We start from the raw sequence: 27,982 nt of genomic DNA on the forward strand, positions 1-27,982 counted from the left end.
TAATCTACTTTATTTACATTCGAATTCATTAAAAAAAATCATATTTTTTTTTCTTTAATAATAATAATAATCTAAACACAATTTAATCATCAAGATCTCCTAAATCGGATATGCCTTCATTTTTGAATGAAAACGTACGGAATTTGTCCAATAACCAACGATTCTGTGATGGATCAACTTCTGAATAGAAATAGGCTTTGTTGTCAGCTTTTTCAGCCATCATTACTTTGATTTGTTTTTTGAGTCTATGCAATAACATTCTTTCAGAATCTTCGGCCATTTTCGAAACACTTGATTCGTAAGCTAGTGCACGATCCTGCAAAACATTCTTGGCCAAAAATCTTGTAATTGGATGCTATATAATTATAAATTTCAAAAAATATTAGTGATTATAATAACTTAACTTTGGCTATTAAAAACCTTATAATATTCCCAATGATGAGGTGTATATCCTTCAGGAATATCGGTCAATTCAGCGTCTCCAATAAAAATGTTAGCATAAGCAGTGATTAAAGCCAATGGAATGGCACCAAGCATAAAATAGAAATGAAGATAATCTTTGAATGTTTTCCAAACAAATTGTGATGGCTGGATGTGCATTTTATGTCCATGACCACTGAATCTAACCGATACTATCGCATAAAAGAAAATATTATTCTTCACTTAATGTTTATAGTCAAATAATTATGTTTACTTTTTTGACAATCTCGAATCACACCATTTCGAGCCAAAACTTTAAGAGTACTTAATAAGGCCATCTTTATTCACCAAAAAAACAAAGTTCGAATAAGCTTCGATTTGGATTCGAGAATCAAAAGTCACATTTAGGACTCACTATTTCGACTTGATTGGTTCAACGTTTCTATTTTGGTTTTTTTTGACAAATTCTTTGTTTTTTTTTTGATTTTAATAATTTTGTGAATTATTTAAAGATCTAACGAGAAAACAGTAAAAAGAAAATGGATCTTCTCGGATCGATTCTTGATTCAATGGAAAAGCCGCCACAAACTAGTTCAAAACAAGAGATTCTAATCAAAAGTCTGTGATGAAATCGAAATAATAACAAAATTATCTCAAAAACTCAATTCTTTTTTTTTCTATAGAACAACAAGAAACTTTGAAGAAATTAAATGAAATGGAAAAGGAAAAATTGAAGAAAATCAGCGCTAATGTTTGTATCATAAGATGATTCTCAAAACTAATTTTAATCAATTTTGTTTGAATAGATCGAACAACGATTAATCAAATTTGTCAATGATTGTAACATGGAAAAGATAGAATTTGAGCCTATGGCAAAAATACATCGGACCGTAATGTGAGTAATCTCTTATTTGATTCCAGTGATTCATATTTAATATGATATAATTTTTTGAAAAGTCACAATATCGCTGATAAACATGATCTGATAGTCTACTCATTCGGTGTCGAAGATGTTGATCGACATTGTGTTGTCTATAAAAAAGAATTCAAGCCTACCGAAGAAGAATTGGATTGTCTTCGTAATGGTGAAGATATATATGATAGAAAACTCAAAGAGTTACATGAAAAGATGGTAATTCATAGAAAATTTCCTAATAATTTTTTTCAAAAATATTGTTCTCATTCGCGTAGAAATTAGAGCAAAATAAAAATGATAACAAAAATGAAGTAAAGAAAGGAAAAAATCCAAAACCAAATACAAGCTATACGCTTAAATATGCAAATATAATTGGTTTAGATGTTGGTGAAGCTGCAGCCAAAATTACGACACCAAATCAACAATTTGGAATGGGTAAATTGAAAAATTTTGTAATTTGTAAATCTTAATACTAATTGTTTTATAATAATTTTTAAAAAAATATAGTTCCCAGCTCAAACAAACGTGATCAACGATCTATTGAACAAATCCTAAATGATAATAAAAATAAAAAATTAAAAAATTTGTAATATCAATTCATCATTATCATCATTATAAACTTGATTCAATTTTAATGTCAAATTTCGAAATGAGATGGCGATCATGTTGTATAATATTATCAAAATCAATTTGGATTTATAAAAAAAAATTAATTAATTTAAAAAAATATGTCCGGAACAAATTTATATCAATTATTAATATTAATGAAGTTAAAAAGTAAAATAATAAATTACTGAAAAAAACGTTTTGAATCCACCAACATTTCTTCAACAGTGACAACCTTGCACAATTCTTTCTGTTAATTAGTATACAAATTAATTACTTTGGGGTTTTTTTATAATTATCATTAAGTTACAACATGTAATTTCTATGCGTAATTGTTGTTATACGAAGATTTCTTAACACCAAAAAAAAAAAAATATCTATTTATAAATAATTAATTACTTATTAACAATCAAGCGCTTGCGCCTACATACGTTACATTCCATTCCAATTTTACATCATAAGCAAAGCAATCGTTTAATTGAGTTGAGTGAATATTATCCATTATTATATTCCATTCATTTTATTTGGTGTGTAAGGCACAAACGATTGATAAATTAATTTTCTTCTGTCTTTTTTTTTTTTGTTTTTGTTTCGGATATTAACGCCTTCAAACCATATCCATCAAAACCATTAAAAACAATCGTAAATTGTTCATGAAACCAGAGAACAAAAAAAAACATTATCTTATAACGAGGAACAAAAACACAATTTAAAAAAATCGATTCGCCCGTCTCGAGAAAAAGAAACGGAAACCTCAATCACCTCTTATATTTGATTATTGCTCTACTGCGATTATCTTTTTTTTTCACCGTGTATAAGTGTGTCTTCTTCTTTTTCATTTTGTTTTCACCATGGTTTTAAATTGGGAATGATTTTTATCAAAATGACGGAGACCAAAAAAAAAAAAAAACAACAACAAACTATATAAATATGTGTGTGCCTTTTTTTTCAAAAAAAAATTCCCTAGAATAACGATGATTATAATCATCATCGTCATTCGTTAAATTGTCAGATTCAATTTGTGCTATTGTCATTTAAGGACATGCACGACAACAACAACAACAACAACAACAACAAAACACCGTAGAATAACAACAACGTAGCTATAGCAATTGATTGTTTTGTCACCATCTTGTCTGTTGTTGTTGTTGTCGTTGTGGATATTGGCTAAAATCCCCCCACCTCCCCCTATTATACTGTTGACAGTTTGTGAAGATCCGATTAGGCGAATTGATGATAACGGTTACAGCAATCATTTGAAAAAAATTTCAATTCAATCATTTTTTTTTCTTTTAACAGTTATTTGTCATTTTATATAAAGCTTAATCAGAATAGAATAGACAGTAAAAATGCTATTGTCGATCGATTTTCTCTTTCCATCATTCGAATGACTCGGCTTATATTGGGCCCGAACAATACAAAAAAAAATGAAAATTGGCGATAATTAGAATGGGGAAAAATTCGTCTCTCTCTCACACACACTCTACTTTTCTCTATTACACTCTAGATGTAATTATTAATTTTGAAATTATGGATAGATTTTTTTTTCGGCCATCATTTTGCCTTTTTTTTTCCATTATTTTTATAATTCACACAAAGTCATGTGATGCTAATAGCGGTATAAATTTGAATCAAAAAGAAAAGAAAAAGTATGTGAGAAGAAAAAAAAATTAAATTATTAACAAACGAAGAACGTGTTTTTTCGCTAATAATCATCATTATATAAATATAATAATCATTTAATTTAAGATGCAAGTTTTGGCAGAAAAAGGAAAATGGAAATTATTGCATTCATCGGCCAAATTGAGCATCAACGTCATTGAAGGAAAGGGGAATGGTAGCATCCATAAAAAGTCAAGAATATATCAGTGTGTGTGTGTGTACCCGGGAGTGAAAAAAAGCGAATTCAATTTTGTTTTCTTAAACAGAAATTGAATTGTTTTTTTTTGTTTGGTTATATAATGCATTTTGTTCACTTTGTAAATTCGTTTTTTTATCGATATTTAGTCGTCAAGCAAGAAAACAACAAAAAAATGATGACATTTTTATATGATGAAAATTTCGTACAATCAATGTTGATAATGATAACCACGATATCTTTGTGCACATGTATCCTTTTTTTCAAAAGCAAAAAAAAAAAAAAAATTTTTTGTTTGAAATCTTCTGACACTATAATAATACAGGCAAATGGCTAGCAGCAAATAAAAATTCAAAGACAAGCTCCTCCTCTTTTTAGGTTGTGGTTTAATCCCGCCCAATTTTGTTTTTGGAATGGCACATCCAATGACCATAAATACTGTGAATGAATGAATGAAAAAAATGTATTCATTTTTTTTTGGTCGAATAACAGCTAATTATACTGATGCAACCAATGATGATGATGATGATGGCCAAGTAAATGAACAACAGTAAACTAATCGAACCAAATGAGAATAAAAAAAAGAAAACAAAAATTCATTTGACATTATTAAACGATCAAATAACACAGTGATCGATGGACATTTTGATTGTGGTTGAAAAAAACTATTAGATGAAAATTTCAGCGAATAAAAAAACTGAATTAATTGGAAATTTAGTCAAAAGATTTTCCATTAAAAATATTCAAATTTATTAATTTTTAAATATAAAAAAATAACTCACAATTAATCGACTGTGTAGAAAAATTGTTGATTTTTTTAATTTTCCATTTGTAATATTCCATATATATAATTAATTATGGTCTTTATGGTTAAACTTGTAACATTTTCTTGTGTGTGTGACCATATATCATCTCATAATAACATTATCCCCTTTTTTTCAGATTTTCCCAATGATGAACATCATTTATTATTTAATTAAAATTCTTTCATACAAAATACCATACTGTATGAGAATTTTTCAGAAAATTTTCTCTATTGTTACAACTGCAACAACAAAAACGATGATGATGATGATGGAAATTTTTCATCATCTAGTTGATTTTCAATTTAATTAAGCTTTCATTTTTTTCAATTTAACCCTTACTTTTTTGAATCTTTTGGTTCGGTTTCTATTTTGTTACACAGAGACGCGTGCGTTGATTGATTTGATTCTTTTTTGTGTGTGTATGTTTTTTTTCCTATTTGATTGAATAACTTTACATGAAAAGAGTGAATGGCAAAAGATCCAAAAAACCAATTTTAATCTATCAACAACTGAACAATTCTCGAGTCTTGCGCGCATCTCTTGATTTTTATTTTTATTTTTTTTCGGTTTGCTCAAATATTTTTCGCATTTCAAAATCATAAAAGCGCGCGATACTTTTGCGTTGGCTTTGAGCCTAACGGAATCGATGATTATTATTTTCGGCAGCATTTTAATTTCAAATACTTATTCTATTTCATTGGTAGTATATTTTCAATTAGCGTTGCTCTATCAAATGTGTGTGTGTGTTTAGCTCTTTTTGTTTTTTTGGCTTGTTTGGTTATTCTATCTCATCACATTCACAGCATGTTGCCAATTTGACAGTGTCGATCTTGTAGATCGAGATCATCATTATTTGGAACATTTTCATTCTACTTTTTTTCTCGTTTTTTTCTCTGTGTTTGTGTCAGAGTTTTATCATCATTTTGAACATGCGAACAAGCACCCAAAAGGCGGCAATTATGATGACTCGCCCACTCTTTATTTTTATTCGTACATCTTGTTTGTTTTTTCTTTCTTCTTCTCTAGTTTCAATCAATTTTCATTTGTAGCCATCATTTGTGGACAACATCGAAATTTGTTGTTGTATTTTTTTTTGTTGTGATGAAGATGAACAACACAGTAACAACAATATATTTGTATTTAAAAAAGAAAAATCTCATTAGCTGATCACAACCAAAAAAAACTTACTGATTGACTGACTAACTGACTAACTGAAATCAATTTTCTTCATTTCCTCTCATCATTATTCAACGGAATTAATAAACGACAACGTGACGAAGAAGAAGAAGAAGAAGAAGAAATCCAAAACAATCTTTTTGTCTTCTTTGTTCTTTTTTTTAATTTCAAAGCAGTATATTATTAACATGCACTTAATTGCTACTTAACTAACAAACAACCGAAAGTAACGAATAATTTTAATTGTAATGTTAATCACTTTCTTCAACAGTGAAATCAATCTGAAAAACAAGAATATTAAAGAAATAAGAAAAGAAAAATGCTGAATTCATCAAATAGTAATAATAGTCGTATTACGACGACAACAACAACAACAACAACCGATGCTATTGCCATTGAAACGACAACAAAATCATTATTGGGCAATAATATAAACACCTCATCATCATCATCATCATCATCACGAGCCATACAACAATATCAACAATCACCATTTGCCATACATCAATTACTTGGTTTGTCCACTACGTCGACGACCACCACTAAAACCAATAATCGAAATGGATCAATAATAAACAAGTCAAAACTTTGTAGTCCGATAAATACTTTGAATACAATATCGGATACACATACTTATAATGATATTGATGGTGAATATGATTATTATGATGATGGTGATGATGATGATGATGATAATTCAAGAATATCAAATGCAAGTCATACAAGTAGCCGAAGTAATCATAGTAGTCATAGCAATAGTAGTATATCCGTTGGATCACATAGTACTGCCGTTTCATCATCAAAATTGATTGGAATTTTTCCACCAACAACAACATCATCATCAATATCGGCGTTACAAACAAATAATAACAATAGTTCCTCTTTATCATTGAATGTGAATAATTTGGTCAATACTACCACAAATTTTTCATCAATATATTTTCCAACATCACGCCATAATCATTCATCATCATTGTCATCGACAATAACATCAAGTCAGCAACCACCACCATCATCATCAGTTGCAAATTCTACAACAAATTGTTTTGGTAGAAATGATGCTACAGCTGCTGCTGCAGTTGCTGCCGTATGTCAATCGATCAATGATACAGCATCATCGTCAACGATTACTCGTGAAACATCGATTCCATCATATTTTCATTCTTCAACAGCGGCTGCAGCTGCATTTATGTCGGCTCATGTTGGACATCAATTTCATAATCAACAACAACAACAACAACAATCGCAACCACAACAACATCATACACAAACGAATATTAAAAATTCATTTGCTGGAATCGGTAACACAAATACATCTTCGATTTTTAATCCGTTTGGTACGAATGAAATTGGAAAATTCGGTGACAAAAATTGTTCAACGGGTAAGTGATATAATAGATTTATACATTTGATGACAAAAACTTTTGGTGACAAATTCATATATTTTTGTTAAATCTACATACAATATGTATGCGTCTTACATTTTTATAAATTTGAGAGTATTTAGATCTATTGTATCCGATCATTCATTATTCAGACAAAACAAAATGAATTTGAATTTTATTAAATATACAGTGGATATTCAATGGGTGCTGAGTATTAAAATTTTTTTTTTTTTTTTGGCAAATATTTATTATCTTTTTTTTCATTGTTTCCTAAATCATTTCAAATAGGTGACAAAAACATTTATGAATTTTCCATTTTTGAATAATGCTAAACACTAATGATAACACAAACTGGAAAAGAAAATCTAAATACTGAATGTGAAATGAATGGTTTTATTTGTAAAAAAATACCACCATCATTACCGTTTAATTTTCAATAACAAAATCAAATGAAAAGAAAAAATGACATGTTTTTTTCATTTGATCGACATTCATTCAATCATCATCAGTTTTTTTTACATTTGATTTTCAATGAACAACAACAACAACAACAAAAAAGATTGAATATCATTTAAATACCTATTCAATCCAAATTAAGTTAAATGTGTCGCTCTTTATTATTTCTTTTCTTTTTTTTCTTTTTCAATTTAGTCAAGTAAGTAGTGTCAAAGTCAATAAAAATAATGTGAATAACAAAATCATCAATGAACATTATTTCCTATTCATATAATAATGATAAAATGATTGAATGATTGAATGAATGAATGAATGAATGTCACATTTGATTCAAATCAAATCATTTTCATTTATGTTCAAGTTTTGTTCAACTCGTGTTCACAAATCTCTCTTTTACTCTATCATTTTTATGGTATAGTGTTGAATTTGCAAATAAAGTCCTTGGTTCCAGCAATAGCAACAACAACAACAACAACAAAAAAGGCCAAAGAAATGGTACCTTTGTATAAAATGACAAGACAATCAAACAATACTATACCAAAATATGACAAGGACAGTGACATTTGACAACCAATGTGACCATCATGTCATAATTTTTTTGATGATCAAAACTGATGATGACCAATAGCAATTCCGATAAAATCAATTATAAACCAATGTCATACACACACACATTTCGATTTTGTAATTTGACAATTTTATAAATTGTTATCCAAAAAAATATGATTAATTTGCAAAAAGAGAGAGAAATTATTATTATTATTATTATTCAGAGAAAAAAAGATTAAGCGTCTAATTTGCAAGCTGCTTTTTTTAAAAAAAAGATTTCTACATTTTAATGTGAATTCATCTAACTGGAATATATTTTTTTAAAAAAATACAAGAATATTATACAAGTCAAGTGACAAATGCAAATGGTTTTCAAATATGCTACCGATTGATGATAATAACAAACAAAACAAACACACACACACAGTATGTGGCATATAACATAGTCCAATTGGAACCAAAGAAATGTATTAAACAAACATACACACGCATTACAAACATACACTCATAGACTCTGTTATTAGTCAATTATAATTTTCACAAAAATATAAAATAATCAAGAATTTTTTTCTTTTAATGATAATGATGAATTTGAATGATAAGGCTACACGCGCCTGTTTGTTGCATGAAAATTTTTGGGTGTCAAACACCATTGTCATTTCTAAAATGTTTTTTTATATGACTATCTATGATCTTAACTATATTGGCCAATCAAACAAACAAACAAAAAAAAATGAAATAAAATAATAATAGAAATTTGCTGAACAGAACAATGTAACAGTTGTTTCTCTTGTCATTTTCACAGTCAGGCAATTGCTAACAATGTTTACATTTTTCTTCGTTTTGTTACATACCAATATTCTTTCAACTATTTTTTTTTATCGATCGACTTTTTAAGTGACTTGTTCATTAAGATCGATTATAATTGGAATCAATTGTGCTATATTATTATTGACATTGGCCATCATCACCAATTTTTTTTTCAAAAAAACTACTGATTGACACACTTGCATACATTGATTTGTTATAGCGAATTTTTTTTTTGTTTTGTTTACATACTCGATGGTGGGTTGTAGTCAATCAAGAAAGAAAGAAAGAAAATTCTTTTCTCTTTTTTGTTGAAAGAATTTTTTCATTCATTCACTACAATAACAACAAAATACGCCTGTCAAATGTTTGTATCAATCGATCAATCAATCAATCAATCAATCGTTATTGATTTGTAAAATAATTGATTAATTGGCAAATTTTTACCTTTTCTTTATCTGTCACTATCTCTTCCTTTCAACAACACATAAAACGGGGATAACAATCATATAAAAACCTTTCTCATTTAACACTTTTGTTTCTTTTGTTCAATTAATTAATTAATTTATTATTTTCTTAATTACTCGGTTTGATCTATAGTTATTAGTTTTTCAGCAAGATCTACTGTAATTCTGTAATATTTTTTCGATTTTTTTCGACTGGTAAAGGGAATAAGAACACTATGAAATTTTTAAAACAATCATTAATCAGATAATGAACTGAAAAAAATTATATAATGACTTTTATAAAAAAGTAAAAGAATTAATTCAATTATTTGGGATTTTTTTTTGTAGTGAAAATTTTTTTTAAAATAAAAATTGAACAAACATTTTCATCACAATTGAAAGTAACGATAGTGGCCATTGAAACAATCCAATTATTGAGAGAAAGCAAGATGCTTTTAAAATGGAAAATTGAAACAAAAAAAAAAAATCCTTACTATAACGAGTCAATAATACACGAATGAATTGTAGTATCTTTTTCATTACATTTGAAATGATCGGTCAATTAAGGCGGCGGTCCCACTTGTATAAACTAACAAACAGACTAAACCGAAAAATGCACTGTGGAAGTAGAAAACGGGAAAAGTTTGCGATTTGACAAACTTTCGAGTTTAACATATCAAGCAAGCATGATCCGGCAAACTAGTTTTTTAGTTTATACAAGTGGGACCGCCGCCTAAGAAACTTAGTTTTCAATCATTATGAAAACTAAAAAGTTGAAAAAATGTTATCAAAAACAATAACAACGAGAAATAGAGTCGTGAAACAAAAAGAATAGTTGATTTTCATCCATTAAGAATTTGGTTCAGTCAGTTTTAACGAATGTCATTTAATTTTGGTGAAAAAAAAATCATGAAATCAAAAGTTTAATAGCCTCTTTCTGTTGAACAATCGACATAAAAGCATGATGATCATCATCAAAGATGGATGTTTTAAAATTTTTCTTCTCGCTATTATAATTGAAAGAAAAAAAAGAAATTCAATTCAAAAAAAAACAACGATTATCACATTGAATTAGTAATCAAAACCCGGATGAAAATTTCCAATTTGAATTGATCATTTGATTGATTGATTGATTAACAAAACAATCAAACAAAAATTACATAAGATTGGTTATTTAGTTAATTGTTAACTTTAACATTTTTTTTTATTCTTCTTTCCACTTTCTTGTTTGATTAATCCATCCAATAGTGATGACTTGAATCAAAGTTAAATTGAATTGTTGGCCTAACAAAAAAAAAAATTCATACAATGAAACAATGAAAATTAATGAATAGTAGAAAAAACAAATTCATAAAGACAATAGTGATGAACAAGTGTTGAGAGATTTTGAATGAATGTGGAAAACAAAATGGTACATATTGTTGTGTAAATATTTACCAATAGCATTAACATGCAGAGAGTGAGAAAAAAAAGACTTTAATAATGAATTTATCAAAAAGAAAAAAACTAGCAACAAATTTCAATTGAAAATGGAATGAAAAAAATTAATTTTTATAAAGCTTGCCAAAAAAAAAAAAACATTCAAGTCTCTTGAGATGCATAATATTCTTTCTACAGCAGAGAAGCAATGATAGAGGATGGATATATTTGAATTATTAGATGACAACAAAGGTGAATAATAAAGCAAGAAGAAAGAGCAAGTTATAACGAGAGAAAGATATTAAGATGCACACGATGATTGGTGATTTTCAAGTGATGAATTTTTTGTTGTTGTTGTTGTTGTTGAAAACTTTGTTGTTACTTTTTTTTCTGATTCTATCGTTTTTCTTCTCTCTAATATTCATCATTATGATTGAATTGTAAACTTTATCAAAATCTACACACTTGAAACATCATCATTTTTTTCGTTATCTCTCTGAAATTGTATTGTATGGTTCGTTGAACAGGTAATAGAGAAAACGGAAAATATACAGATAGATATGACAGAAGAAATGTTTCAAATTAAACATGTTTCAAATATCGATTTATTTAGTCAGTCATCTTCAGTTTTATTATTATTATTTACCTGTAGATTAATAACTTTACCTTTGCATATTTTTTGATGTTGATGTAAATTTTATTTTTTTTGAATTAATTCAAGTGTATTTTTCTCCATCATTTCATCAATGAATTTTTTTTTTTTTTTGTTGAAACAAATTTGATTGGCAGCCAATTCAAGCATGTAAAATGCCTGTGAAATTATTAATTTAAAAAAAAAGTAAAATGTTTGGCTATACATGCTGTGCGCATTTCATAGTTAAAATAACACAGGTATATAAAGGACTACTATAACAACAACAACAACGAAAACATCAAATTTAGTTGATTGAATATTTGAATGAAAAAATTTTCAACTAAATTTCGTGATAAGTTTTTTGTTGAATGAATGATTTTGAATGGAGAAGAAGAAAAGAATTCATTTTTGTATGTCAATATAATGATGGAAACAAAACAACAACAACAAATTACTAAATTTAAGACAAAAATCTGTTATATTTTTCGAAATATTGCGTGCAAAGATGTGATTGATCATTCATTCAAACATTATTACAATTTTTCCAATTTGTATTCAAAGGCGTATCGTTAACTCTCACTCACTCACATGCACAAGGTGTATTTAGGAAAAATTCCGATTACATTCTTAGTGTGTGTTTCAAAAAAAAAGATTAACAAAACTTTCATCATCATCTTTCATATCTATCTCTTAAATAGAATAGAACAATTGGCTGATTATTACAATTAAATTGAACTATTAGCTTAACAAAATATATTGAATTAAACAGAGAGCAAAACAGTTTAAAGATTTTCATAATGATAATAACCAATTTTTTCTCTTTCTATTGTGTGTGTGTGTGTATTGAAAAATTTTCAATTTTCCATCATCATTTTATCATGTCGGTCAATAACAAATCGGATTTGATGATGTACAGATAATAATTTAGCGATTGTTCAATTTATTAATCATTTTATACTTGTTTTTTTTGACTGAAAAATATTCATTCCTTTTTGTTGTTGCTTGTATTCTCGAATCGGATTATATCCACTCGAGCGAATCAATGATGTGTGTGTGTATGTTTAGTCCGTTTAACCGCATAATCGTTATTCTTTAGGTTGGAATTAATTTTATCAATCAAAAAAATTTTGGTTCCACCAAAATGAATCGATCCATTAGAATCACGCATATTAAATTCTATTTTCCAATCCAAAATTTTTGTCAGATTGATAGATTGGAATTTTGTTTTCGTTATTTTTTTTCATTATTAATTCAAAGAGAATATATTTTTTTTCTCGTTGAATTCTTTAAACGGCTATTAATAATAATAATGATCATTCATATATGAATTTCGCGGCTAATATTATTAATAATAATCTCGGCAAATATGAACACCAATGAATATTTTTTTTCTGGTGTATAATTTGAAAAAAAATCCATTACATTTTTCTTCTTCTTCTTCTTTTTTTTTTTTGGTTCATATAATGCTAATAATATTGAAACAAATGATTTAGGCTGAATATTATTATTATTATTTTATTCATCATTATCGAACAGATTCTAAATCAGCTGTCTGGTCATAGATTGATGAATCTGGATTTTTTTCAACTATATAGTTAACAACAACAACAAAAAGCTAATGAATTTTTTCAAACACACATTTTCTATTCAATAAATTCGTGATTATCGATTATATAATCGAAATAATTAATTTGTTTTTTATTTAGTAGCTAAATATTTGAAACACACCTTAGAATATATCGTTAATATTGTTTGATTGCCTGATTTGTAATCATTATTCATTTATTATTATTTTTAATAATGTGATGGTTCTGTTTTTATAAATGGAACAGATACACGCACATACACTTAAAAAAGGATGTGTAGAGGTTGAATCCATTGACTATCCGTTCAATCATTATCACTTATTAGTTTGTTAAACATATATTTATATTTCTGTTTAAAGAAAATTAGTTTAGATTTTACTATTAAAACATCATAAATTATAATGGCTATTTGTGGGGGAGGGAAAAAAGAAGAATATTTATATATGGCGTAAATGTGTATGTTGTTGGATAATCATTTATTGTTCCATCATGAACCAATTTTATTATCCTATCGAAAAATATTGCCTTTGAATATTTGTTATTGTTGTTGTTAGAAAGAGAAGATCTTTTATTTTCTCTTTCTGACTGAAAATGAACGCCTAAACACATTCATACTATTATCAATAACAACAATAACCGAAAAAAATGTAAATATTCAATTTTGAAATTACGATGAAATCCTTGATTCAAAAAAAAGTAAGCAATGAAAGAATGTGCATTGTATGGCCATAAAGAAAAAAAAACGATTATGATGAATCCGAATAAGAAGAAAAGTAGTTGCATAGTTGGAATTTTTTCCTCTTTCATCATGTTTTTCATCATCATCATCGTCCGAATCATAATAATAACAACAAAAGAAAAAGAATAGAACTGGTTGAAGAGAATTTTTTCAGGAAAAAAAACTTGGCCATTATCGACTTGGCCAGTGGTGTAGTATTTTTTTCCAAGTAATAAAATATGAAAATGCTATCATAATAATATAAATATGTCATAGATATGAACAAATAATATAACGGGGAGCTAATGTTGTTGTATAAATCACACTCATCACACACACAATAGTTGATGTTGATGATGATGATGATGGCGTATGGAATGGAATGTTTTTTTTTCGGGGATGTAATAATAAAGTACGCTTATTAAAATACGAACCAAAAAATAAAAAATCCAGTCATCAACTGTGTGGATGGACAAAAAAAAATGAAAATGAAGCCAAGTTTAAATATTAACTGAATTATTGCCCATCAAAAACTGCCATACCACCAATTGTTATGAATATTCTTTCGTTGTCTGAATTCATTGTGGAATTCTTTACTCAAAATAATTCTATTTGGACAGAATTTTTTTTTCGTTTGTTATTGTTGTTGTTGTTGAAATGCTTAACACATTAATTTCGGTTTTTTTAATATTGGTTATTTATTCATTATACATATTATTATTCAAAGATTGGCCAACAAAAAAAAACAGGCATCATCATAATCATCACAATAAAATAACGTTCTTGATTGAAAAAAATTCTAATGAAATTTTTTTTTCAACTAAAATATTTGATTTCACAATAAAATTCCAATGAATTCAGTGTTTGTTTGTTTTTTGTTTTCAACCGATCAAAACCGATGAAATGAACAAACCAATGAATACTATGAAATGAGAGGAGTGAAATTTTTATTAAATTCAATTTCTTTTGTTTGCAAGTGAGTTGAAAAGAGAAAAAAAAGAGAGAATTTAAGCTTTTAAAATTTGTTATGGTACTCAATAATAATGACATTCGAAGAATTTCACAAAATGATTTAATTTTTTTTCACCATTATTTTTTCATTTTTTTTAATATAGGAAATTTTATCAATGAATTTGCTAATCGTTTAGCATCGTCAGCTAACCATCATCATCATCACCAGAATCACAATAATAATAATCCACAGAATCAACATTCATCATTAGATGTTGGTAAATCAAATGGTCATCTTCAATTGCAAGCAGCAGCGGTAGCTGCAGCCACTATTGCTAATAATGGTGGTGGTGGTGGTGGTGCATCTGGTATCGTTACCGGTAATGGTGGTGTTGGTGGTGTTGGTAGCAAGAAAAAGAAGAAAAAACGACGACATCGGTAAGTTTTGCTAAAATTCTTTCTTTCTTTCTTTCTTTTTTCTTTATATTCGAATCGATTAATCTAATTAATTGATTTTAAATAATAATAAATTCATTAGTTGACAAACTAAAAGTCAATTCAAATGATTAAAATGAACAAAATAATAAATAATTAGTTTAATTGAATATATGGAAAAAAAAGAGTGAAAGAATTGAAAGCAAACATGATGATTGTTCAAGATACGCGCAAACAATTTGAATTGACAGAAAGCGTGTAAATTATATAAAAAAAATCAATCTTGGTGTACTAAAGCGAGAGAGGAAAAAAAGCACTAATTAAAACTGTCAATCATCTTGGCAACAAAACGACAAGAACAAAGTGACAATGGGCTTCCCGAACACACACACACACACACACACATCTATTGTCAATTATTTCGAAATAAATTCAAAATCGGTTGATTGAATTGAGCGGCTACGACACCTACCAATATTTCATCATTATAGCTGATTTTCTGAAATATACAATTCTGTTGAAAAATTTAACAAACGAAAATATTTTCAACAAAAAAAAAAATTCCTGTTGTCAGATAGTGAATCTAATTGTCATTGTTGGATTCAAGAATAATGGATAACGAAAAAAAATATCGATAGCTTTTGTTCAATGACGATGGCGATGACGATGATGATAATGATAAAGGCATATTGTTTGGTTCATTATTGATCCAAACTATACTATGTGTGTCTCACAGGACACGCGACACATACACAAACACACACACGCCTGTTATATACCAGTTCCTATTCTTCTTTTTTTTTCTTGCTCATAATAATTAACTTGAAAAAAACCGTACACAAGTCAATGGTATGGAAGCGTTATCATTATTCATTGATTTTGTGTAAGAGGAACAATGTTATTTTGGCCATAAGGCATCATGTAATATATTCTATAGAGTTGAAAGATTAATGATAGTCATGAAATTTGGAAAATAATGAAAACAAACACTAATTATTTTAATAGAAGAATTTTTTTTGTTGGCAGAATGATGACCAATTTGTAATCGACTAATTTATCATCATATTATTCACCAAAAATACATTCATTATTGACTAATTAAACATTTGAATATTTTTATATTTTCAATACTAACAACAACAATAAGAAAAAACTTTGTAATTTTATTTTATTTTATCTCTTTTAGAACCATATTTACTAGCTATCAATTGGAAGAATTGGAAAAAGCATTTAAAGATGCACATTATCCCGATGTATATGCTCGTGAAATGTTATCGTTAAAAACGGATCTACCCGAAGATCGTATTCAGGTATAATTAATGATTTTCTTTTCAAATTTTTTCATCCATAATAATCGATAAACACTTTAATGATCATTGATCTTGCGAATGATAGGCAACAATAACATTTTTTTTTCAAAAAAATAACTGAGTTTTAAAATCTTTAAAATTTAATGGATCACAATCTTATATCATCATGATCATCATATTTTTAGTCAGTAAAAAAAAATCCATTTGTCAATCCAAACATCAAAAATCAAATAAACGACAAGAGTTTTTGATCATCATAATAATAATCATCATCATCATTATCCACAATGATGTTGAGATAACATTCATGTTGATTTGATTGTGGCTTGTTGTTTAATGATCCAAAAATGAAGCTATTACTGTTCGTGTGTGTACCAGTATTATTATTATTATTATAGTAATCCGATAGTAACATTAGTATTATTAGTGTAAAAAGACAGATTTTTTGTGGATTCAAAATGGATGACTTTTAACATTCATTGTGATAAGGCAGAAAAAAAGAGAAATCAGTGATGAAAGAAAAACGAAAACAACAAAACTGAATGAAGATTTTACTTATAACTTTTGGATTTTAACCAACAGAAAAAAAAGAATAAAGAAATAAAAAAACCAGAATTCGGTTCGTTGAGTATTATATTAATAAGTGAATTACAAAGATGCTGAATCACAAATCAAAGTTGATTATTATATAGGATTTTTCGTTCTAAATGTTTAATTGTTGAATGAATGAATGAATGTGGTGGTTAAATCGCTTGGTGGTTTTTTTGGGACGACAATTTAATTTCATAAATCTATTCTACACTTATAATAATCAGTGTAGATCTGTGCCAAGTAATATAATAGTACAATGTTAATTTAATTACAAATTATTTGTTCAATGGATATTATTATCACTAAAATTTAATGTAATAATTTTTCATTTTTAAATTGAAATTGAAACTGAAATTTATTTTCATTTTAGTTTAATGAAAAGAATTGAAAATATTGATCGAATAAAAAATGGAAAACATTATTGTGGTTTGTCAGTATAAAATTTACAAAATGGAAAAAATTTTTTTCCAATTCCATCATTCAAATTGTAAGAATATTATTGATGATGAAAAATATCAATTTTTGTTGTTGTTGTTGTTCCCCGACCCCCCAATATTCAATTGTCAACTTTTTTTTCTAGTCATTCAAGTAATCAATTGATAAATTGAATTGACATTTTGTTCGCCTAATAATGTTATAAGCATGGTTTATCTCCATAAATGTCAAACCAATTTAGTTATCCGATACGATTTCTCTTTATCATCATACTTCATCAACCCCCTAAAGAAAACAACAACAACAACCGACTAAATGTTTTCATCAAATCGAAACTATTCGCAAATTAGTTTTTTTTTCCCGAAAAAAATGATAAAGCTCAAATAGCATTTGCAACACTCATACAATAGATGTGAAAAGAGAAGAGAGAAAACAAAATACTCCCATAATTGATATTTATATTTCAAACAAAAAAAAACGAAACGATGAACAACGTTTGGTTTACATTATTAGATTAAAAGCACATTATATTTATTTATTTGACATTCGTATCACATCTTTTGTATGTAGTTTGTTTTTTTCCAAAAACATTCTGTTTATGGAGTAAAGAGAGAATCATATACTCAATCAAAAAAAAAAAAAATCTATTTGTATATATCAACGATTCTATAGATTTTTTTTCTGTATAACTCAAAGCTATTAATCCTCTTTTATCAAATTCATTTACCAAATGTTCGATGATTCAACTATTAGATTTATTTTGATGATGATGATGATCATCATGATCATTATCATCATTGAGTGATCATTGATGCATGATGAAATCGAAAGAACAAAAAAAAATGAACAAAAAAATCAAATTCATAAACGATTTGTAACCAAAAAAATTATTTTATTCGATATATTTTAGGTTTGGTTTCAAAATCGTCGTGCCAAATGGAGAAAAACTGAAAAATGTTGGGGTAAAAGTACGATTATGGCTGAATATGGTCTGTATGGTGCTATGGTTCGTCATTCATTACCATTACCCGAAAGTATATTGAAATCTAGCCGTGATAGTGATGAAAGTAATTCATGTGCACCGTGGCTTTTAGGCATGTATTATCATTTTATCTAACCCTTGAATGAATATCAAGGAAAAACTATTTGACTAGTAAAATCTAACATTATAAATAACATGCTATTTTTTTACGAAAATTTTTATTTAGGAATGCATCGAAAATCATTGGAAGCGGCAGATAAACTCAAAGATTATGATCATATTACGGATGGTGAAGATAATGATCATAATGATGATGATCATGATCATATCGGAAGAAGAGGTGATAATGACAATGGTCAAATTATTGATAACGATGGTAACAGTTCCTTTGGTACAAGTCGACCAAATACACCTAGATCAATATCGCCACATACAAACACTAATGTTAATGGACAGATATCATCCCGTTTGAATTTTTGTGATGTAAAATTGTCATCATCACCACCACCACAACAACCACCATCTCCATCATCATCATCATCATCATCATCGATGATTGAAGTTGTAGGCAAAAGTTCATCATCATCAATACAGTGCAATAATAAACGTAATAAAAATACAATAACCAAATCGAAAAAGAAGCAACGTAAAGAAAATAATGATCAACGTCATCATCGATCACAAAAACAACAACAACAACAAAATGATCAACATCATCGAAACAAATGGAACGTAAATTCAATTGGCAATCATCATCATCATCAGCAGAATGTTGACTCACAACAACAACAACAACAACAAATACCAACATCAAGTCAATTGAATTTTATCGATTTATATGCTAAATGTCGTGCAGAATCAATGAGTGGACATACAATTCGTTCGGTTAATGAATCAATGATGATTAGTTTATCCAGTGGCCGTAATGATCATCAAAATATTCATCATCATTTTAATTCGATAACAAGAACAAATTTACGTAATAATCATCATCAAATTACAGATACAATCAATAATCAGGATAATAATAATACTGTTTGTAATAATTTAGGAGCTTCAAGTTTAAGTTGATTGATTTTTTAGTTTTACCATTATAATATTCTTTATATCTATGATTATTATTTGTCACAAAATTAATCATGATATAACGTGGCAATGACACTGATGATGATGATGATAAAAAAATTGTGTAAATTGAATGAATTTTTCTTTTTCTTTTTATTTGTTTGTTTTATCCAATGAAAAAAAAATAACTTGCTTGCTTGCTACATTTACTATTTAAGGCTAATTTAATTAAGTAAATTAATTTATGGCCACATTTAATTTAGTTGTGTGTGTGTGTTTTTTTTTCATTAATGTTGTTGTTGTTGTTGTTTTGCTTTTCATTTTAATATATAATAATTTCAATATGTGAATTTACAGCAAATGAAACAATTGTGTGTGTGTGTATGTTTGTTAAATGTAATCATCATTATCAATTATTAATTAATTCAAATCCCAAATGAAATTTGATGTCTGTGTGTGTGTGTTGTGTCGGTTATTTTGATATTTGGAATGTTATTCCGTTTTTGTCTTTTTTCATATATGGAACCAGGAAAAAAAGGTGACGACAATGATGATAGCGGAAAATTTTCATTGACATGCCACCATTGAATGGAATGATGTGTGTGTGTGTGTGTGATTAATGACACATTTAACAAATTAACACATTTAGTTTTGTTTTATTTTCAATTGGGGGAGGTTAAAGTAAATGTAGAAAATTATGGAATCAGTATACGGGGAAAAAAATGGTTGGCAAAAACTCCATAGAGAATGATTTTCAATTTGACTAAATAAACAATGACAATAATAATGAAAAAAAAAATCGAAAAGTCATAGTCGGACCGGTTTTATGATGATGATAATGATGATAGAATTTTTTTTTCTTCTCACCCATTATTATGATCTCTATTGGGACATAAATGAATTGAAATAATATCTTGACAGTTGTTAACACACACACACACACACACACACATAGATACACACCTTTGGGCAATCATCAGAGACAAAAAAATAAAAAATATTTATGATGATGATAAAATGATGAGAATTACTAAATTCCCAAATGGTAAATGTGTTATATGTTTTTTCCTTCCTTCTTTTTTTTCAAACGGGTCAAAATATCATCATCATTACAGACAATGTTATAATAATAATAATGATAAAAATAAATCATAAATAAATAACTTCGATTTTGTTAAAAATAAATTTCATTTTCATTTGTATTTCGTGCATTATGGTATTTTTTTTGTTGTTGTTGGAAATCCATCAAATTCGATTCGGATTCTGTTGATTTTAAATTAACAAATATATAACTGCCATCTATCATCGATGATGAACAATGAAAAAATTCATTAATTTTCAAAAAAAAAAAAGTTAATACAATCAATTTTTCACTTATAAATTATCATTTAATTTTCTTTTTTCTTTTTTTTAATTATTATTATTTATATATCCATGTTAAAAATGTAATAATAACGACCGATTTCTAATAATCATTAATTCATAATAATAATAATAATAATAAAATAGAGAGAGAGACAGCAAAATGGAGCGCGATGTTTGTGTTATTATAAGTAAGTGTGTGTGTGTGAATGATTTGTGAAATAAAGAAAAAGAGGTATAAATTAAGAATTAAAAATTCACAATATGTATAGCGAGAGAAAGAGAGAGAGAGACATCAAATGAATGAAATCAGAAACATATTACATTATTTCATTGATTTTTTTTTTGACATTTGAATAGAGGCGTGTTTCCATTAGATATTTTTATTAATATTTTTGTTTGTTTGTGTGTGTATAGTTGTGTTAAAAGGTGGAAGGTGGAAGTAAGGTATTTATTTAATCAAGATATATCACTTTGTCTGATAATAATAATAAGTGAATTAATGTGAATGTCGAAAATTATCATTTGATTTTTTTTTTTTGTTTTGTTTGGTTGTGATGGTACCTATACAAACATGGTCATTTAATGCTGTGATCCAAGATTTATCATAATCAAACATTGATGTTTATATACCTATGTTTATTTTTTGTTTTGTGACCAAGAAGAAACATTTTTAATAGATTTCAATGTCAGATCATGAGTTTTTGAGTATGTAGGTATATATGGATAAAAAGAAATGGATTGTGTATTTATTGAAATATTAACGAACAAAGTGAAGAAAAAGAATTGGAAACGAGAGAAAAAAAATTACATAAAATTTCAATCAAACGATTCTCTTTTCTCTTTCATCGGATCGGATGATAAAATTTTCTTAGAAAAAAACTAAAAAAAAAATCGATACAAGAACTTATCGATCATGCAACATTGAAGAACATAAAATACTCGAACCACTGACCGACTAATTGAATGAGTGATTGATTTATAGAATGATTGTTTGTGACTTGACTTGCTGAGTGAATTTCTGAAATTTTAGAAGCATGTTCAATAATTTTTTTTGTCTGTTATAACGGTCAGTGTGTGTATGTTATGAATAAGATCATTCTTTAAATAATTAAATGGATTATAATTGTTAAAAGTGAAACGTTTTTTTTGTACAAAATTACTTTATCATAACATCATCAATGGATTGATGGTGTTATGTTCGACAAACAATAATTAATAATGGAGCATAAAAAGAAACGGGTCTACATAGACAATTGTGGAAACAACCGAAAAATTGATGTATGCGTGAGTCTGTTTGGGTGGGTGATATATATAGCTATGCAGCTTGCATATGACTCGAATTCGAATTTGAAAGTGTTGCCGAAGAATTCAAAGGGTTCGATGATGATGAATTATTGTTATTAGATGTTGATGTTGTTGCCGATAAAGAAGATGCAGAATATGGCAAAGAAGTTGAAGAAAATATGGGAGATTTTACTGAAATTTGATTATTGGTTGTCGTTGTCGATGTATACGTTGATAATGTTGACGGTAAAGGTAAAGATAAGGATTTATCATTGGCCATTGATTGATTAGTATTCTGTGGTGATGATTGCTGTTTATCGGTCAGCTCCAATTCTTCTAACCGTTTCCATAGTTCATCACGCTCTTTTTCTTTAATCTTTTCCCTATAATAATAAGTGACCAAAATATTTAAATATGAATACAAAACATATCGATTACTTACTTTTGTCTTTCAACTTTATATGAGGCCGTAAGCTCATCGAACAACTTGGAATTTAGTTCCATAAAAGTTTTCAAAACATTATATACAAGTGCGATAATTGTCTGATTCCAATGTTCTTTGGAAATACGATATAATGCGGGGAACATTATTGGCATGATAACGTTTGTATTCTCTTCGATCAGGCTCATAATATAATCATTATTCCAGAAAAATAATGCGCGTTCAGCAACCTTCAAAAATTGATAGTGAAATTGAAAATTTGTAATTGAAATAAAAATTATCTTACTTGGAAATGTGGACTTGAAACACATTTTGCTATCTGTTTGAATAATGGTACTTGAATTTTATCGAATTGAACAAGATCTATCACATCGAGAATTTCTTCTATTTCGCCAAGAAACATGACTTCTTTTTGACTACAAGTTTTTGGCCAAAACTTCAGCAGACCATTGATGACGCTTTCTGTTAATGATGAATCTTTTTCGAGAAATTGCACTACACAATAAGCCAACTGTTTGAAAAAAAAGAAATATTTAAATATGACAATGATGAAAAATATCGAATGATTCTTACTTGAGCGTGATATAATGCTAAACATTTCGGTTTATGTAACGGAATGAGAACTTTGATCAAAAATTGCTTATGTTCAGCTTTCAAAGGCAACGCGAATCCATTAATAATGCTATTCAAGAAATTGTTAAGAGACATTAGAAAAAAATTTCAAAATATCGATTCATTTTATACCTTCCCAAGATTTCAAGCAATTCTCCAACCCCGTTAAAATGCTCGGTTTCATAGATAAACCTTAGGAAGATATTGTTAATTTGTTTACGAATAAATGCGCGTAATCCTAGAAATTTCCCATAAATTCTATGTAACACAGTCTTAAGGAAATCTCTTTCACGTGGATCTTCACTATCGAACAATTCTAGCAGCTGTTTTTTAAAAAATATAAAATTAATATCAATTACAGATCGATAATCAAAATCGGTTTTAAGTTACATACTTGTAGAACAAATTTTTGATCGATTACTTTTTTCCCTATCGTTGGTTGAAAATCAGGTGATTCGAAAAACCTTAATACAAATTCATATACAAGTTGTAGATGAGGCCAAGCTGCTTCTAATGTAGGATCATCTTCTTCGGGATCAAAATCAGGATTCTCGCTGGGCGGTAACGTTCGAAACAAATTACAAGATATCTAGTTGAATTTAAATTTTTTTTTATTAATTAAAATATCAATATAAACTAATCTTTTTTTACCATTTTAATTATTTCTGGATAGACGGGCTCTGTAAGAACACCTCTACCGGCACTAATATAATCAACAAGTTCATTTAATGTTGCACGTTTGATTTCTTTTCCTTTTAAATCGAAAACCGGATCCATAAAATCAAATGCCACACAACATTGTCTTAATTTACGAATGAATAAACTTTCTTGTTCGGCTGGACCGACATCTAATAATTGTTTTATAAAAAATCAATTAATCAATAAAACTAATTTTTGTAATAATAACCACCAAAAAAAACTTACCTTTTAACAAAGGTAATGGCTGCAATTCGATCTCACTAGTTATACGATATCGTGATGAACCTTGTGAACGTTTTTGTTTTCTTTTCAATGATCCTTTTTTGAATGGATCAATTTTGTCGACAAATGCCGGTGAAAGTGATGCATGTGAAGCCATTTTTTTGTTTTGTTTTGTTTTTCTTCAATGAAATATTTTAATTTTAATTAAAATAAATATGATACGATATAATATTTTTGTTTTGTTTTGTTATCCAGTAAAAAGTAAGGCAAATTTTATTTGTTGTATTTTGTTATTCACTTTTTTTTCTATTGAAAAAAATGGCAGAATTTTAATATCGTTTTGTTTCTGCTCAGCAAATATGAATGAAAAAAAAACTATACAACGATTATATGGATGGTATATTATTGAATATTTGTGAAGTGGAAATATATATCAAGCAGCTGAATAATTTTATGATTTTATTTTTTTGATTCTAAACACAATTTGAATTTCACACCGAAAAAATAAAACCGATGAAAATGCCGAACAAAACAAAACAAAAAAAAATTCAAGTTATTATCAACATCTTCATTGTTGTTGTCAGTTAATTTGTTTTTTATGGATGAAAGATGATATTATTTTTCAATCAAAATATTTGAAAAAATTGATTTGTAGAAAGAAAATTTTTCACAAATTAAAAACATGCATATAAACGATGATGATGATGATGTTGATAATAATTGGTAAAATTCAATAATGGCCGGTTTGGATTTCTTCAATTTGGTCGAAAGATTTCATTCTCTTTTTATTTACAAAAAAAAGAAGAGAAGAGAATTCTTTGAAAAACAATCGTTTTGATTTAATATTTTAAAATACGGTTACATTTGTTGCCAATCATAATGTTGTTTTTGTTGATAATAATGGTGGTAATAATAATAATAATATCGATGATCTGATCCAAACATAAACTATTTAAAAAAAAATCAATAATAAAATTAGAATTCAACAACAAACAATTCAACAAAATGGAACCGAAGTATGTATACATTCCAAAGAGAATATTCTTTGTTTTTACACACACACACACACACAAACAAAACAAATAAAATGTGAGTGACAAAAAAAATGTGTATGTCTTATTTGTTTGTTGAAATGAATCAAACATGCACACAAACTCACACAAATTCTACTTCTTTTTACCATTCATGCTATCATCATCATCATCATCAAAATTTATCAAAAAATATAATTGCCATAGATTGCTGCTTGATATGTTCTATACATAGTTGTTATTCTTAACCAAAAAACACAAACACACACAGAATATAAAAATAACAAGAATATTTAGCTAGTATCATCAGGCCCACACATTTACAAAGAGCAAAATAAAAAAAACTTTAATACAAAGACTAAATTCCAATAATAATAACTAGGTTAATTGGTAAAAGTAATGGAAATGTAAATCAGAATAAAAAGAATCAAAAAAAAAAAACAACAACAAATTAATAACTTTGACTTTGAAAACAAAACAAAAAAAGTTTACAACATAAGAATCGATTCTAAAAGATTCAATAAATAACACGAAAAATCAATTCAAGATTCTGGCATTCTGGAGGTGTGCCTGTGTGTGCAGATATCACCGATCATCATCATCATCATCATGAAACAAGAAATTAAGTTTTTATTCGTTTGTTTTTATGCATAATGTGTGTGTATTGGTGGAAAAAAAGTCCTGAATCTAAACGAGAAAAAAAATATGAAAAAAAACGAGCAACTACACAGAGTTAGAAAAAAAAGCAGAGGCAACAGAAGACAAGCAGCCAATATTGAAGTCAAAGTTCCATTCATTGCAATAGTGACGAATATCTTTCTTCTTTTCATTTTTTTTTCATTAACATTATTATCATATTAAACGAAATGGAATCGAAATTTTTTGTTTCTAAATTTTAGATTCCATATTCCATTCTTCTATGAATCTCGTGGTTTGTGATTGATCGATAACAACAACAAAAAAAAAGTCAATAATAATGATAATAAAATAATTTGATGACATTTTGCGAACAAATCACTTTATTTCATTTGTTTTTGTTTTCTGTTCATCATGATTATTATTCAATTCAATAATCATAAGAATGACAAAGGAGAAACAAAAATTATCAAATCAAAATGTCATCATCAATGATGATTCAGGTAAATTATGAGACATTGTTGACGGGCGTATAAAATCAAATGTGATGTATGTGTGTGTGTGTGTGTGTGCGGTGTATGTTTGATGAATGTTTTGTAAAATGAGAAAACACCGGTGATCAAATATCAATATGAACATAACGTAGAAAAAAATCAATCTTTTCAAGAATTTACCTTTGAACGAAAACAAAAAAAATCACTAAATAATTTTTAGAAATTTAGAAAAATTCATTGTAAATAATATAGTAACAAATTTACGTTACAATCAATATTGATATGATGATGAGATGCCGAAATAAAAAAAAAATTCAATTTTCAATATAATATCATAATCAATCGAATCATGAGATTGATGATGATGATGATGATCATGATTCAATCACACATGAAATTGACACATATACACACACATAAACAGACGAAAAAGTACATTTTAAGAAAATATGTGAAATAAATCAAAATTCCAACAAAAAAAATAATTTAAAAAATGTGAAATTTATCTAAATTCATGCACTTACAATCATCATCATAATTATCACCGACAATAACAATGAAAATTTGTTGCAAACAAATAACCTTTTTGTTGTTGTTGTTGTTGTTGTTATTGTTTCTCAATTTACAACAATGAAAAAAAAATGGGATGACGATCAGTTGTGGTGTGTCTATGTTGTTGATGTTGAGATGATAATAAAATCGAGTTAATGCTTTGATTGTGTTTTGAGAAGAAACAAAAAATTTGTTGTTGTTGTTGTTGCCGTTGATGATAGTGGTGGTGGTGGTGGTGGTGTTTGGATGGATTTTGCTACACTTTTGTTTTTGTAATGGTTCTTGAGATTAAAGAATAATAATAATAATTAATATTATTAACTTGATAATGGTTGATAATGGCTATGTTGAGCTTATAATTTCTGGCTTCATATAATTCGAAATATCCACATGTGTGTATAAATATAGTTTCGAATATATTTGATGATGATATTTATTCTGAAACAATAAGAATACCTGGCGAATCAGGCGATATCAATATTATATCAATATTATCTTTTAGCCATGATGTTGTTTTTTCGAACATTTCGTTTTCAAATTGATTGTAATTGATGAAATTCTTTCTAAAGAATCATATAGGAAAAAAATTACCACCGATCAAAATAAATTTATTTAATATAATATTATAAAAAATAATATAGATAGAAAGAGAGGAAGAATGATTGAAAAAGATAATTTGAAAAAAAAACTTTTTGATGATAATAGTGATGGTGATGATTATGATGATGATGATGATGATGAGGATGTGAATAAAAATAATAATAAAATCCTCCCCTTATTTCTTTATCTTCTTTTTTTTTTGCTCCCTTTTAACACTATTTCTTTTTTTTTCACTCTTTCACTTTTTGTCATTCATGCACACACAAACACAAACAAATATACACTCGGTATAAGTGTCTGCAAAAAAAAAACATTTCTCTATAAAATTGTGTGGTGGCAGTGATGGCGGCGTCGGTCTCATCATTATCATCATCCTCATCCTCAATTCCATTCTGTGATCGGAACAACAACAACAACAACAACAAAACATTGGCAAAGATAGATTTATTCTCTCTCTTCAATATTTACTCAGACAAATATCCAATATCATCATC

At 27.6% G+C, this 27,982-nt stretch overlaps 4 protein-coding genes across 7 annotated transcripts; 2 read left to right on the forward strand and 2 right to left on the reverse strand.

The window, feature by feature from the left end:
• Positions 1 to 24: 24 nt before the first annotated feature.
• On the reverse strand, positions 25 to 836 carry ND-SGDH (NADH dehydrogenase (ubiquinone) SGDH subunit). The gene is made up of 3 exons (XM_027338691.2): positions 695 to 836; positions 421 to 632; positions 25 to 355 (listed from the first exon to the last, which is right to left on the reverse strand). The coding sequence occupies exons 1-3, from the start codon at positions 756 to 758 to the stop codon at positions 83 to 85; spliced, it is 549 nt and encodes a 182-aa protein (XP_027194492.1). The 5' UTR covers positions 759 to 836; the 3' UTR covers positions 25 to 82.
• A 60-nt stretch (positions 837 to 896) lies between these two features.
• Positions 897 to 2,065, forward strand: LOC113789188 (sperm-associated antigen 7 homolog). The gene is made up of 6 exons (XM_027338690.2): positions 897 to 1,038; positions 1,104 to 1,171; positions 1,227 to 1,315; positions 1,378 to 1,552; positions 1,612 to 1,771; positions 1,844 to 2,065. Exons 1-6 carry the CDS (start codon positions 960 to 962, stop codon positions 1,924 to 1,926), a joined length of 654 nt encoding a protein of 217 aa, XP_027194491.2. The 5' UTR covers positions 897 to 959; the 3' UTR covers positions 1,927 to 2,065.
• Positions 2,066 to 5,651: 3,586 nt separating this feature from the next.
• Positions 5,652 to 19,762, forward strand: LOC113789199 (uncharacterized). Its single transcript, XM_075825280.1, has 5 exons — positions 5,652 to 7,164; positions 14,898 to 15,171; positions 16,355 to 16,478; positions 18,415 to 18,598; positions 18,713 to 19,762. Exons 1-5 carry the CDS (start codon positions 6,102 to 6,104, stop codon positions 19,555 to 19,557), a joined length of 2,490 nt encoding a protein of 829 aa, XP_075681395.1. The 5' UTR covers positions 5,652 to 6,101; the 3' UTR covers positions 19,558 to 19,762.
• A 1,567-nt stretch (positions 19,763 to 21,329) lies between these two features.
• wdb (serine/threonine-protein phosphatase regulatory subunit widerborst) lies at positions 21,330 to 27,940 on the reverse strand. Of its 4 annotated transcripts, none has more exons than XM_075821549.1 (10): positions 26,861 to 27,940; positions 25,038 to 25,123; positions 24,179 to 24,956; positions 23,906 to 24,102; positions 23,649 to 23,843; positions 23,387 to 23,577; positions 23,216 to 23,324; positions 22,929 to 23,153; positions 22,643 to 22,872; positions 21,330 to 22,583 (listed from the first exon to the last, which is right to left on the reverse strand). In XM_075821549.1, the coding sequence occupies exons 3-10, from the start codon at positions 24,330 to 24,332 to the stop codon at positions 22,232 to 22,234; spliced, it is 1,653 nt and encodes a 550-aa protein (XP_075677664.1). In that variant the 5' UTR covers positions 24,333 to 24,956; positions 25,038 to 25,123; positions 26,861 to 27,940; the 3' UTR covers positions 21,330 to 22,231. The 4 variants fall into 4 exon arrangements, with proteins under 4 accessions (XP_075677664.1, XP_075677676.1, XP_075677669.1 ...); XM_075821561.1 differs by lacking the exon at positions 26,861 to 27,940 and adding an exon at positions 25,666 to 25,895; XM_075821554.1 differs by lacking the exon at positions 26,861 to 27,940 and adding an exon at positions 26,517 to 26,535 and having other exon boundaries at positions 24,179 to 25,123.
• Between the last annotated feature and the right edge of the window lie 42 nt (positions 27,941 to 27,982).

Source organism: Dermatophagoides pteronyssinus, unplaced genomic scaffold (assembly GCF_027571235.1).
Source record: "Dermatophagoides pteronyssinus isolate colony J.1.1.1.1 unplaced genomic scaffold, Derpt_VIB-CSIC_2022.12 sq0001, whole genome shotgun sequence".
Classification (NCBI taxonomy): domain Eukaryota; kingdom Metazoa; phylum Arthropoda; class Arachnida; order Sarcoptiformes; family Pyroglyphidae; genus Dermatophagoides; species Dermatophagoides pteronyssinus.